Here is a 14,985-nt window from a genome sequence, read left to right as displayed (position 1 = left end):
GTATGATTGGTTGGAGTAGCACAAGAGGGATGTGATTGTATTTACCTTTGAAGCATTTTTTCATGTCAGGACCCAGCCACATGTTGTCAGGACAGGCACAGGTGTACTTGGGAGAATGGGGAGAGATCTGAGGTGCAGGGAGACACAAATACTCACAGCCTCCATTGGGCTGGGGGCTGAGCTCGCAGGAATCTGGAGCTGTTCAAGGATGGAAGAAAAGACAAATTACTTTTCTAATTATTTATTTCTTGTTCTTGGCAAAGAAATACCAGTTCAAGAAGACTCTTCCACTCCCTACCTCAATTAACTGGGCTGCTTAAACACCTCTATAGTTTGGAGTACAGTGAGACCTTACACACTCCTGCCAAAACTGCCCAAATATGAGATGAATGGCAGGCAGCACAGTGACAAGGGTAACTCACTGTTATCAGAGGTGCTAATTAAACAGCTATTAACAAATTGCAGACTTCTCAATAATTGCTGCTGAATTAATCATGCAGGAACTTCAGACTTTAGGCACTGATTTCACATTATTACCTGTGCTTTCTCTCTCATTGAGGGCCACCAGGAAGCATTTAATTTACTAGCTCAAATAAACCTCATTTAGGCCTTACCTTTGGGCTGCTTTAACTCGTGGAATACCACAATGTCATGAGGATTATTGAGGTTTTCTGCCAGAACGGAGATGTCCAAACCATTCAGCCTGTTGGCGCTGAAGATAGCTTCATTCTCCAGGTCAGTCCAGAACACTCTGTCCTGCAGGAAACATCACATTCCTGAACTCCTCAAATCCAACTCAAGTTGGATTAAACTCCAGTAGTCTGTCACTGCACTGTGTTCCTACCCTGGGGCACCTCTGGTTCACACCATGGCAGCTTTATGGGGTTTTTTGGGGCACTGGCATTTTGAGTGTTCAAAAGCACAACAATCCTACATGTCTACAAAGTGCTTAGCCATTTTAGTAGCTGTGAGACTGAGACGAGGGAGCAGAAATTTGGTTAAGTACAGAGCTGCATCTGTTCCATTTCTCAAATGTTTGGTTTTTGAAAGACAGGCTGGAGCACAAGCTGAACCTAAAGGCCACACCAAAAACTTTTGTTTTGCTGATTTTTTTTCTCCTTTCCAAAGTTAAGACCTGCACTGAACAGGTATCCATGAAGAGGCCAATGCCTAGAGCACACCTGGGAGATGAGTATCTATTTATTAATATTTTTTGCATGGCATACTATGACTGAAGATGCAAAATAACTGGTTAAGGAGGTACACAAGAACTGCAGTTATCAAACTGTATTTAGTTGCTTGCTCAGCTGTGTGTGCTGCTGCCTGCTCAACCCACATGTAATACAGTAAGGAAGGCCACATTACTGGAGAACAAGAGTTATTTATTGAAATCATAATGAAATAAAAAATACAATTAAATTATCAAAAGCAGAAGGGTTGTCTGTTATTCAAACCAGCCATTCAGATGAGGAAGGGTTTAACAGAGGTGATAATAACCCAAGAGATCCTTCCAAACACTGCTGTGAGCATCAAAGTAAAGAGCAGCAATGAATGCCCTGGGGAAAACTCTGCCCAGAGTAAGATGCCCAGATACCATACGCATTGCACCGGAGGAGTAAGGGTTTTAAGGAAGAGGGTTTTCCTGAGTCAAAAGCCAACCTATTAAAGTGACATGAAAAGAAAAGAAAGAGGCTGACACACTCTGTGACATGGAGCCAACCAGACACCTTTCTCTGCTATAGCTTATTTAAGTGAGGGGCCAAAGTTGAAGCTTCTGTCCCCATAATTGTTTAGGTGATCACAGAAAGGAGCTTGGCTACAAGAGAAGACTCCGCTGTCCTAGGCTAGTGACACTTGGCAATCCTCGACCAGGGCAGGAAGAGCTGGATTGGCTCTGCTTCCACCGAGCCACAGCAGGAATTTCAGTTGTCTTCCATAGCCCTAGAGTACTCCTGAGATAAGATGGGGAATGCAGTTTTGAATGAATGTATCTCATATATTAGATCTTAAGCATGAGATACAAACTGCAAAGAAGCTGTTTGTTAGCCAAGGGCCCTGCTAGAGGGTAGTTCTGTATGCGCTAATGGCAGCAATGTGGAGCCCATTTAGGTAGCAATTTCTGCAGATCTCGGCAGGTCCGAGTTCTTCCCTGATGGCATTTGAAGGTTGGAATTGTACTATTTAATTAATTACCAACTGCTTTTAGTAATGCTGCAGTCTGACACTCAATGGTAACAAAAGTACTGAATCTACAGATCAGTGGGTTTTCAGTGGAAAACACTGAAGTAGGAGTTGGGAGCCTTTGAAGATGAACTTATGTCTTTGTAGAATTAGAGCTGTAATTCTGGGGACAAGGAGGTTCCTCTGATATGGGGCAGGGTTTGTGTGTGTATGTGTGTGTGTCAAACCTGGAGCAGTTCAACCTGAAAGAGAATTCTCTGACCCCTTCAGCACCAGGTTAACACACATCTTTGTAATGCCAAGTACCCCTCCCTCAGCAGTGCACTGGTTACAGTGACTGCAGGGGGAGCCCTGCCAGGCCCTTGCTGCACAGATACTCCCAGGCCTTTGTATGAACATTTGGCTCAATTCAAACCAAGGAAACCCCATTTTCCAAGTCTGTGGGAGGTGTTATGCTGGGCACTGCTACCCCATGGATCCAATCATGCTACATTCGGTAAAAGCATGATACAACCGACACATTGCTCCTGATTAAGGGCGTTAAAGAACACTTTTCCCCACTGAACCCACACCAGGTTAATCAGTTTCTACCGCAATGACCGCCCTCACTAAGCTTTCGTTGCTATGCAAAATGCAGAGCTTTTAATCAAGAGCTGAGACCTCTCACAGCCTCCAGTCTGTTCCGTAGCCAGTTTTGACTCTTACCTCAAACACTGCTAAGCCAAAAGGATGGCTCAGATCATCCACAGAAGAGATCAGAACTTTCCTATTGCTGCCGTTGAAATCAATGCAGGACAGTGAATGCAATTTGGAGTCTACCCAGTAGAGACGCTGATTCAGCAAATCTGAGAAGCGAAACACAATGAAGCAGAATTACACACAGCTCCTGCACTCTTTTTCTCTTGCCCAGCATGTTTTTCCTGCTGCAGCATGACTAATCTCTTTATTATTGGGCCCTATTTTTTTTTAACACTAGTTCTGATTTTGACTCTGTGCCCAGATATGCTGGGATAAGACCCTATAAATAAGATTAAAAAGGAGGAACATTCTGTTGTGTGTGGGGAATGGCTGACTGACAGCTTTGTACAACGAGGTTCTTTTGTTACCAGGAGGAGTAGGCCAGTAGCAGTTTGGGCTTCCCAGAGTCACACTCATCAGTGCCTGAGGGAGAAGCTTCATCCCTCTCAAGACTATTCAGTCCTTGGCCTCTTGCTGGAGGACAACTGTGATTCAAATGAAACACTTCTCTGAAGGAGCTGTGATTTACACGTTTTCAGGGAAGAATCATCCTGGGTCCTGAAGCCTTGCTGTGCTCCAGGTTGGGGAAGGCTGGTGGGGGGGACACTCCTACCAAAGCCAAACAGGTTTTGGGGAGGGTGCAGGTCAGAGTAGAAGGGAAGGATTCAGTGTTACTTAGAATACTTAAGCACTGAATTTCTCTTCTGGAGTAAATTCACTCATTTTGGATGAGATTCACTGAACAGAATGCCAGTGGATGAGTGCCAACACAAAACAAGTTCTGTAATTAAACAAGTTGTTAATTAATTTCTTAATTACTAAAGGATAACATTATTTGTTCACAGCAGTAGCACTTCAACACCATGCACTGGTAGCAGCACTTTCTCCTCCATCCTTGTCATGGCCAGAATTTTCAGATATAAACCCAAGCAGAGTACCTCACATTTACATGATGTCGAACACAGCTGTAACTCCAGAGGAAGGTGTTCCCTGTAGGAACATGAGAGCAGGAAATCTCCTTTCTCCTGCGACTTGGTGTGCAGTGAGAGTGACCAGAGCCCACTGTGGGCCAATAGGATCATAAAATGCTTTGGGTCAGAAGGGACCTTAAAGAGCATCTTGTTCCAACCCCCTGCCACAGGCAGGGACACCTTCCACTGGAGCAGGTTGCTCCAAGCCCCTGTGTCCAACCTGGCCTTGAACACTGCCAGGGATGGGGCAGCCACAGCTGCTCTGGGCACCCTGTGCCAGCGCCTCAGCACCCTCACAGGGAAGAGCTTCTGCCTAAGAGCTCATCTCAGTCTCCCCTCTGGCAGGTTAAAGCCATTCCCCTTGGCCTGTCCCTACAGGCCCTTGTCCAAAGTCCCTCTCCAGATTTCCTGTAGCCCCTTTAGACACTGGAAGCTGCTCTAAGGTCTCCCCAGAGCCTTCTCTTCTCCAGGCTGAACCACCTCAGCTCTCAGCCTGTCTCCATAGGATGCAAGGTACAAGCCAAGATGGGTTCCATCTCACCACCCTGACCCCGAGTGGCTGGGCAGGCATGTCGATGTGAAAGGGGCTTTGCAGGCTGCGTGTCTTCCCTTGATGTACCCACTGAGCACTGCCTTTGTGCAGTTACAATTTTGTTTTCACAATTAACAACAAAAATGAATTGCTGTCAGCCACAGTAGGTGCCGTAGCTCTTCTCTGGGCTCTTACCAAGTGTGATGCCATTCGGCCATTCGATGTTGTCAGTCACCAGCACTTGCCGCCCCACGCCGTTCAGGCCGGCCTTCTCGATCTTAGCTTTGTCTCCCCAGTCAGACCAGTACATGAACCTGAAAGAGAAAGATGGAACAACACAGTAAATTGGACTCTAGTGTAAGAAATCTGCACTGATAATCAGGGTAGAACGTGCCCTGTTCTCTTTTCAGCCTCTTCAGTGAATCCTAGTATGCACCTAATGGACCCACATACTGCTCCACAGGTTCTCTGCCACAGGACTTGCACCACAAGTGCAAGCTGTGGCCTTTCAAAGACTTAGTTGAACTATCTCAGCAGTCCCATCTCAGTTCAATGGATCTATCTTAAAGGGCACCTGAAGTCTTGATGAGGTTAAGAACCACTCACAAGTTTGTAAGAGAGGCAGAAAGATGACTGGAATGTCTCAGTTGGCAAAGGGAGTGTTTGTGGTCTTTACACCTACCTCCGTGTGGGATCAACAGCAATGGCTCTTGGCTCACTGAGGTCACTGTTGAAAAGTGTCCTCCTCCTGCTTCCATCTGCAGTGGCCACTGAGATGGTCTTGTTTCCAGAATCCGTCCAATAGATGTTCTTATGGACCCAGTCTATTGCCAGTCCTTCGGGAGAGTTCAGCTGGCTGTCTATCAGAATCACCTGCTCGGCGGTGTCACTCGCTTTGTCTATGTAGGCACTGCAAAGACAGGACTCGTCATGGCACTGACGTGGCACAGAGAGGGCTGTGCACATATGCGTGGGGTTGTCCCTCAGACAGCTGAATGCCAGGTAGCACCTCTGCATCCCCATGGAAAGAAAGTGCACAAGTGGCTGCGTAGGGTGACATAGAAACCTTTATGGCATGCCATGCAGCAACCTTCAGCTTTCCTATAGCTTGTTCTTATTTCCCTGCACCTGGGTGACAGGCATTTCTAGAACAGGGAACTGGCATTCCATTTTTCTACCTGCTTCCTGCTATAACTGCACAATCCAGGAAAACATTTGACTTCAGGCATGTGGATTTCAATAGCATCAATTCATGGGATTTATGGACATTAGAAATATAGTCTCCAGTGCTCAGCCGAACAGTTGAATTCAGCATGTAAAGAAAGGTGCTTAAATGTACTGCAGAATTAGGACCTGTGTAACTAATTATGATTCATCAAAGGGATTCATGGAGCTGTACTAATTTGGCAAGTGATCTCGTTAGATACAAAGAAAATGTTCACTAAGGATCAATGGCAGCCTCCACATCTTTCCAAACACTAATGGAAGGCAGCAAACTCCACACGGATATTTCATAAGAAACTCAGTGTTGCTCCTACAAGCACACAGGCTGTTGCCCCTGCACCAGTATCAATTGTACCAAGTGAGCGGAGATGGAGTTAGAGTTTGCATGCTTAGTCTGGCTCTTGGAGTAACTTGGTACATCTTAAAAAAGACTGTTGTTTCAGTTTGATGAACAGCACATGGTCTAGCTATGCAAGTCCAGGCCAGGTAACTCCTCCTCAGTGTTAACAGCGTGTTCAGTACTTCCTGTCCACCACTGCCGCCAGCTGCTGCACTGTACCCTCACAGCCTCACTCGCGACACTTGGTGGGGAAGCCAAGAGAGGCTCCTGTGGCTTTCAGAATGGGAGGGCTGAAGTACAGGTGACATTGCAATTTTCCCAGCAACTAAATCTTGTGAAAGATCTGACAGCCCAAAAGGGACATCACCCAAGTAGGAGAGGAGCTGGAAAGGCAAGTGAGGTGCATTAAGAAAGATGGGATCTCTTGTCAGCAATTACCTCCTGTCCCAGTTTTCACATTGTGACAGCCTCTCAACTAGAGACTGCTTTTCCCCAGAGGACTCCTGCAGGTGAGTCCTGTTCTCTGCTGGAAGGACATGGCGGCCTTTTGTTTAGAAGTGTTTGATGTTAGTGGTGGTAGCAGTATCTTAAACAGTAATTGTTGAGAATTTACAACTGCACAGCTTGCTCTGCAGACAAGGTGGGACTTACAACAAAGCTCATGCAAGTAGCATTAAGAAAGAGAAAAATCCTGCTGTTTGGAGAAAGACAAAGGCTTGGTATAGCCATGTCCAGGGTATGAACACTGTTCAGTGGCCCCCAGTGTCCCAGGGCATTCGCTGTCAGCTGCAGAAGGAGCAGTGGGTCTCAAGTAACTCTGTGTATGCATACAAAACCCTTACCCAGCCTGCCTGTGCCTGCAGAATCAGGCTCAGTGAAAGCAGCTTTCTCCTATGCTATCTCCCCATTTTCAGAGCCCCACAGACTCAGGGTACCTGCTGAGCTACTCAAGTGCTTCATACTCAGCACAGCCTGTGCAAATTTCCCTGCCAATGGCATGGGTGATACCAGAGCCTGCAGAAACCCTGCCTTGGTTCCCACACACTGAAACCAATCAACCTTTGCCTGATCATTAGCTAAAATCCAGAACAGATCACTGTAGAAGCTGCAATAGGGTGCAATAGCTATGCAAATCAGAATATACATGGGGGATTTTCAGCAGATAAATTAAATACATTTTTAACTAGGCACACTCACAAAGCCTTGGTACATAATACTGTGATGGATGCCATAAAACAGCTCAAGGAGGAAGGAGAATCACAGAATGTTTGCTGTGGTCAAGTGCTGTGAATTTAAACCCAGGCTAGCAGAGTCTACACTGGGCAGCCAGTATCTGTGTTGCTACCTCCTTGCTCCCCCCATTTGCCTCCTTTGTGCTTTCAGTCCCTTGTGGTTTCATGTATGACAAGCACACAGCACAGCAGCAGTCTCACACAGCACTGCTTGGCAATAGTATGATTCAGTAAACAGGAGTCTACATGTAATTGCACAAATGCAGCAGGATCTATTACTGACAAAAAGCCTTCCTGCACTATCAAACCAGATCACTGCACAAGGCCCTGATTTCTTTATCAGTTCCTAAAGAAGCTTAAAAAGTCTGAGCCACAGCAGATAATCCAGTAAGGGAAGAAAAGCCCTCGGGTACCCTGCACTGCTCTCTGCAGGTTGTTCTTTAAGGGTGCAGGTTGAACCATAGCTTTGGGAAGGTACCAAACCACTCATCCTCTCTTGCCCCTTACCTGTAGATTTTTCGGTAGAACAGATCACACCAATATATCCTGTTTGTGGACACCTCCACGTCCAGAGCCACGACGTTCTTCAGCATGGGAATGAGGCGAGAGTAGTCCCTTTTCACCAGGTCTATCTTGCGGACCTCGTGGCGGTTGGTGAAGATCAGGTATGGGCTCTTGCCTGCCACAGAAAAGCAGTCAGTTTAGCAGCTGACCCAAGGGCTGGACTCAGCTTTCATTTCTCTTATCAGTCACTGATAGTTCTGCTTTGTAAGGAAGCTTTACACCACACCAGAAGCAAGTGTAAATGGCTTCCAGAGGCAGAGCTATCATGTGGACATAGAGGACCACAGCATCTCTGTGGTCACTAGAGGTACACTAGCTCTTGGTCTGCCCATTCTGCTAAGCCACAAGCAAAAGTCTGGAGAATATTCTCACCTTCAATCACACATTTTAGATACAATATACATAGGCCAGATTTTGGTGACTCATGGCCAGGACAAGGAAGAGAAGGAAGCCCAGGCTTTGGGTTGGCTGGAAGGAAGGCAGACAGACAGACTCAAGGTATCACAGAGCCATACTGAATCCAGCAAAGCCAGGACTGGTTGCTGGAGAGGAATTTTGGACTGCCATGTACATGCAGAACTCACAACAGTCACCTGAGCACTTGGGCTCAGGAAATTCACATCTCTCTTGGGGGGGGGGGGGGAGGCAGAGCCAGCAGCCTGGGTGCTGATGATACTGCTATGATACTGCTACTCCAGTCACAATCTCAAGCCAGCCAAGGCTGGAGCCTCTCAAGCATAAAGTTGACCTGAATTTTCCAGGAGACAGGAGAGCAGGACACACAGATATCAACAGTTACTTTGCTTAGAAGACCATAGCCAGCACCTTAGCCTCCATGGTCATTCACAGTGGGCCCCATGGAGGCCAGTTTACTCCTGAAGGAGGCAGGAACCTGTGTCTCTAGCTCAGACCAAGAGGTGCAAGTCCTTGCCTTCTCCAGCAGTAGCCAGTTAAAGATCCTAGCAAAGAGTGTCCTTCCACTGGGACTAAGGAACATGACACTGAGAGGGAAGAGCTGGGACAAGGTTCTAGCTCTGGAATACATCATGCACAGAGTCTTGGGCACAACAGTTTTCTAACCAACAAGCAGGTCACTGCCCCAGGATTTGGGTCAGTCCTAACTCATGGCAGGCGTGAGACTAACAGACTTTATGAGGACAGCAGGGCACTGTGTCTACCATATAGAACTTGGGAAGGAAGAGGCTACATGGATGCGGAGGACAGCACTAGAGAAGCAACTCTGTATTGCAGGTAACACACGCTTCCCCAAGAGAGCCACCATTTCCATTAAAAAACCCCCCTGCATGGCTAATGCTCGGTCTTGCGCAATTCAGCTTTCCATTCCTCTGACATTAACATTCATTTCTGCAATAAGGTCAAGCAAACTGCTGCTGTTCATGTTGGTATTTGCATAGGAGGGTGGCGAGGTGGCTAACCCACTGTGCTTTAATTGGCATGTTTTCTTCCTTTTAACAGCACCACCACTAAATGCTTTTGCTGCACTGTTTTTAATAACACCTGTCAAAAGACTTTCTTTTCTAGTTTCAGCTTCAAACAGCCAGCTAGTGACTGTAATCTTGCTCTGTACACTGTTAAAATATTCTGATCTGCATGATCAGTAGTTCTTGCCTAGAGACGCATCTGCTATCGCTGCAGCAGTTCTGTGCTGCTTGGAATGAAACGTCTTTGCTTTCCTTCTTTGCTAGTTTCCTTTTGTTTCTGCTCCTCCAGCCTCAGCCCTGCAAGCATGTTTTCTTATCAGAGTTGGGATGCTGAGCAAGCAGGGTTGAAGTGCCTGTGGTGTTGTCTTACCTACAGCTTTGCAGTTCTTGGACAGGGTGTCCATCTCGTATCCTTCGTAGCACTCACATTTGTAGTCCCCCTTGTAATTAATGCAGATCTGGCTACAAGCGTCTGGATTCTCACATTCATCTATGTCTGAAAGGAGTGTTTGAAACCCATCAATAACTTGAAATCAAACCATCTGTGATGGAGCAACGCTGAAGTGAATATAATCACGTCCCTGTATGGTGAAACACAAGGGACTGCTGTTTGCATGTAAATTACCTCCACACGTTTTTTTATCCAGAAGCTTGTATCCGGGCGGGCATTCACATTCATAACCAATCTTCAAGTCTTTGCATATGTGTGAGCAACCACCGTTGTTCATAGAGCACTCATTAATACCTGAAAGGGATACACAGATTATCTGTGACTTTCAGTTGTAAGACTGAACAAAATTAAGAGATGTCCTGAGACATTTTCCCATATATCATAGCTTTTGGTAGCCAGGAGCTGGCCACAGAGCGTATGAGTGACTTCACAGATAGGAAGCCACCACCATATCACTTTCTAGCTCTTTATTATTCCAAACCAACACTGTAGGATCGTTTCAAAAGCTAATGCCTAAATGAACAGGGAGCCCTGGGGATACAGTGTATGTGATTCTCTGCATCTCATCCCATCAGAGAGCTGCTGCTTTGAGCATGTTCTTCCACATGTGAGAAACTTTCAAGGGACCTAAGGGCTCTCTCCAGGAGGCTCCTTCTTCCCCATGCGCTAGTTCATGTTGATTTTTCTGAACAGTCTCTCTGAGCTTTAATAATTCATGCTGGGGGAGTCTCACCTCCCAGGGGCCAGCTATTTTGAAATACTATTTTCCCATCTAGCTCCAAGGAATGATCTATGCGAAAATTCCAGAAAACACCACAGTACAGTCTGTCAGAGATACTCCATTAACACCGAGGTACAGTCCTCCCACAAGCACATCCCACACTACAGCCTCTGCTGGCAGCCTGCATCAGCCCAAGTGTGCAATTTATGAAGCAACAGCCCCAATCCTTTCCTTGGGTCCCTGCTGCATCCCAAGGCCACCTTTCTGATCCTGCTTTCAAGTGCTGAAATGAAAAACAGACTACGTGGATCCTTGTAACTGGAACTGCATGAGAGGTTGAGGAAAGCTGGTCTCCTGTCAGAAATAACATTTCTTGTTATAATTAACCTATGCAAGGTGTAGAAGTCCTCTCCCTACATAAGACTGTTGAAGAGAAGCTGTGGGATTTCAGGGATAGTGGGCTCACTAAAACAAGCAAAACTGATTTGCTTCAATCTATAATGCAATTTAAAGGCAAATTTTTCATTTATCTCTTACTCCTTGCTTCCTTGCACACTGCAGGTGAGCAGTATAGCAGAGCCATTAAACTAGTGCTCTTCGAAGAAAATGAAAACAACCACAAGCTAATGAAGTCTGGGAGACTAGGAAAATACCATGCCAGAAGGAACCCTGTCTCAACTCTGGGATGCTTTCACCTTCCTATCAAAGCCACACACATACAGATATCAATACATTATTAATGGAGCAAGTTCACTAGGCTCCAAGAAGACATCCACAGAGTCACTGTGTGTTGTCACTGATGTTTATTAATGGGTATCATATATTCCTGTCCTCGCACAGAACTCCAGAAAATGGGGTCATAAACATGCACAACTGCTCTCTGCAAAATACTACAAAGGCTGTTTCAACTAACAAGCAAACTCACTCAGATGATTCCCATAGTTTCAGAGGTACTTTGTGGAATGGAGAGACTGTAAATCAAGTGCTGGTTCACTTGCTGCACTTCTCAATCGGAGCTGAGGAGGAGCCTGGCAGAGACATGAGCCTGTTCTCTTTCTGCTGGGCAGCTGCTGCCCATTACCTGAAGTTCAGCAGTATATTCACTGCCTGCCTAAAATAAGACAAGTGATTCTCCGTTTTCTGTCATGCTTTCTTTTGGCAATCTTGGAGGGCACTGCAGCGTCTAGCACACAGCTAGACAGACACACCAAGATGAGGAGCATGTCCTGCATCTCCTGCCTTCTGTGTGGATTACTTCTGTGTGGGTGTTACATTCACAGCAATCCACATCACTCAAAGAAACACGTTTTCTTTGGGGGCTATTCTCTGCTCAGCTTCCTGACTCAAAACCACACTTCACTGCCAGCTTGGGACTGCACCTCGTCAGCCGGGGCACCAAACTGAGCACCAAGCCCAGCTGAGCTGTGCCACTGCCCTGTCTCCTGAGATAAACTGGGCTGTCAGCTTTGTTGAGAGACCTCCACAGACAGACAAGTTACAACACCCACTCAGAAAGACAGGGAGATGTGGATTAGTGTAAGAAGGAAGCAAGGCCATACTGAAAGCACAAGGTAAGAGCATCCTCACTAGGCACTGATACGGAAGAAAGACTGACAGTTCTTCCTGCGTGTGAGTTATTTCTGAGGCACACACTGAGCTCCATGACGTCATGGAAAGAGTCTCTCTGCCCGAGACATTTCTGCACTGGGGAACAAATCCAATGTGTCTCAGTAATGCTGCAGATCGGGGCTGGTGCCCACAATGTCTGGTGAGAGGGAAGGGTGAGAGAGGAGCTGCCCGAGTGAGAGTGGCACAGCTCTCTAGTGTGGGCTTTCCATTCTGCTGACTCTGACAAGCAGAGCTGGCTCTTATGGCTTGAGCATTGCCACCAGCCCAGAGTGAGCAGGAAGCTGCAGAGAATTACCTGCTGTCATTTCCAAGGGAAGCAGCAACAACATGTAAAATCCAAAAATGGATGAATTCATCTTTCAGTTATCTCTGTACATCTTTTCACATCTGAAGTATGTTCCAATGTTAAATTGTTATGATGCTATCATCATCTTACAATTCAGAGATAATTTAGGCAGTAAGGCTAAATAAACTGGTCTGTGCTGTAGAGGACACTAGTATCTGAGGAGAGGGGGAATTCCTGCTTCCTAGACCCATGCCCAGTTCATACGTCCCTCCAAGTATAAAAGCTGAGCTGAGAAGGGCACAGTTCAAACTTACAGATGATCAGACTAGGCTACTAATTATATTCATATGAAGGGTGATGAAAGAATAAAGGCAAGGAAAGAGAAGCGGAGTGAGAAATAGCATTAGCAGCTACATGTGGTTACACTCAAAGCTGTGAGCACCAGATGGAGAAGAGGGGAAGCAGTTACAACAGGAGCAACACGTAGAAGGCAAGTACTGTACCACATTCTTTCAGAGGCTCGTCAGACCAGTCCCTGCAGTCTCTATGTGAATCGCACACTTTGCCTCCGTCAATGCACTCTCCACTCTTACACTGAAACTTGCTGGGACTTTCACATGCTGACTCTGTCATTTCGGGCAAGAGAGGAAAGCAACTAAGTTAGACGAGGCTCGTGATAACGAACAGCCTGACATAAAGCTTCAAGAGGGTGCCATTAGCAGAAATAGGATGGGATTAAGCAAATGAACATTAAGCCTGAGTATCATGCAAGGTACTTTTCAAGTCATACAGTCTGCAGGGTCAGCACAATCATCTCTCCCAAGCAACCCCACTGCCAGAACGGCTTAAAACTCTCTACAGGAACAGCCTGCCATGGCCCGGAGGAGCAGTACAGGCCTCTTTCCCTTTCCAATAGCCACACAGCTCTCACAGGCTCACACCATGGAGCATAAGCACTGCAGATCTGTCTGTACCTACCTTGTATGCAGCCTGCCTCATCGCTGTTGTCAGGACAGTCATGCACCTTGTCACACTGCTTTGTTCCATGGATACAGGTCCCATCACCACACTGGAATTCATCCGGCTGGCAGGTCACCAGAGCTTTAAGACAATGCATCCAAGCATTAGCTACATAGGACTTGAATCTTTTGTGGTACCTTTTAGTCATGTACACTGCTGGAGTTTTGCAACCTCTGTCAGCAAATCTCATAGAGCATTGGCAGCTTCCACCAAAGCAACTGAGGCAGCTCCTGTGCCCCTCTGCCACCTCAGAACACTCTCTACGTCCTTGGGAAAAGAGCCCCAAAGCCCATATGAGCAGATCTAGTCAAAACAGAATAGTGCAGGCAGTGAAGCTTCTTAGGTAAGGCACAAGAAAGCAAGTAGACAGCAAAACGATTAGCAGTGGAGCCTCTCTGGGGTCCTAAGTCTGTGAGAGAGGCCAGGCTGCCTTCCAACTAGGAGTGCAAAGTGGCACTGGAAAGGCAAAGGCAACTGCTCCTCAGCTGTCCTTCCTTCAGAAAAAGGTGTATTTAAGATATATTTCAAAACACGTTCAGGCTAAGGGCATGGGCAAGACACACATGTATTGACTCTGCCAAAGCCAGTGTGGCCACACTGGGAACAAAGCTTAGTAACTCAGACATATCATTCAGGTTACTAAATGCCCATGAGCTAACAAGACAGAAGGCGGCAGAAGAGCTTCACTGCACTGCAAATTGGTATTCCTTGGGGTTACAGGCAAAAACCACCTCCACAGTGTCAGGCCAGATTTCAAGCCCAAAGCTCATTTGCCCATGTCAGATTATTACAGACTCAAAAAAGATCTGGTAAATATCAAAGTTGGGGGAAATAATAAAACACAGAGCTGCACTGACCATACTAAAAGAAGTCAAGTTTCCCTCCCCAAGGTTACACAAATGAGAGACCTCCCTAGCTGGGACCAGACTTGTGCTGAGAAGGGTACAGGCACTCACGAGCCAGCAAAAGGCTGTAGCCTGTAGTTTACTGGCAAAACCAGCTCCTCATTCCTGGGACATGTTCTGCAGCTTACTTCTGAAGGGCCCATCTTACAGATGTTGTCTTCAAATCCTATTAAGGCAGCACACCCTGGAGAGCTCTTGATTCTAACCATAATCTTGCTGATTATGTCCTGGTATCACATGACAGAAAATAACTGCCTCTGAATAGCTACAGGAGGTCAGCACTAATGTTACTACACGGGAGGGGAGAGCTATGCGGCAGATCTTCCCTGACAATTTGACAAACTGGTTCTAATATAAAAATCACTACTTGCAGACAACTCAGGACGAGCCACAGATACGAAATGAGTTAGCATTGATACCATAAAGTATCAGTTGCACAAAGGCTCGGTATTGTTGGTGACTGCATCCCACAGGACACAGGATCTGGATTCATGACCACTTTGCTGGACTTAGCTCTAGTGCGTCTTCAGCTGGCAAAGGGCACAAAAGACAGGAAAAGCCACAACTGCAGGGCTGGTGGGGGAAGGGAGGAATCCTGCCTTTAGAAATACACAGTATTCACATGAGGAAAGTTTGGAAATAGCACTGCTCCTTGGAGAGGAAAGCCATATGCACTATATCCATAAAAAGCTGAAAAGAGAGAAATATCCCAAGCAATAAGAAGAGTTATGGGACCAGCTGTGTTGCCA

At 46.4% G+C, this 14,985-nt stretch overlaps 1 protein-coding gene across 1 annotated transcript in view; it reads right to left on the bottom strand.

Moving 5' to 3' along the window:
* LRP8 (LDL receptor related protein 8) overlaps positions 1–14,985 on the bottom strand; it is a gene marked incomplete at both ends in the record, with an annotated part of 192,680 nt that overhangs the window by 5,149 nt on the left and 172,546 nt on the right. The window contains 10 exons of the mRNA XM_080623351.1: positions 46–198; positions 615–756; positions 2,887–3,026; positions 4,618–4,736; positions 5,105–5,332; positions 7,726–7,897; positions 9,595–9,720; positions 9,850–9,969; positions 12,815–12,937; positions 13,290–13,412. Coding sequence (XP_080479477.1) covers positions 46–198; positions 615–756; positions 2,887–3,026; positions 4,618–4,736; positions 5,105–5,332; positions 7,726–7,897; positions 9,595–9,720; positions 9,850–9,969; positions 12,815–12,937; positions 13,290–13,412 — 1,446 coding nt within the window. The remainder of the gene's footprint in view (positions 1–45; positions 199–614; positions 757–2,886; positions 3,027–4,617; positions 4,737–5,104; positions 5,333–7,725; positions 7,898–9,594; positions 9,721–9,849; positions 9,970–12,814; positions 12,938–13,289; positions 13,413–14,985) is intronic.

Source organism: Psittacula echo, assembly GCF_963264785.1.
Source record: "Psittacula echo genome assembly, chromosome: 7".
Classification (NCBI taxonomy): domain Eukaryota; kingdom Metazoa; phylum Chordata; class Aves; order Psittaciformes; family Psittacidae; genus Psittacula; species Psittacula echo.
Note: the sequence above shows the minus strand (reverse complement) of the source record. Positions and strands in the feature narration are given on the sequence as shown.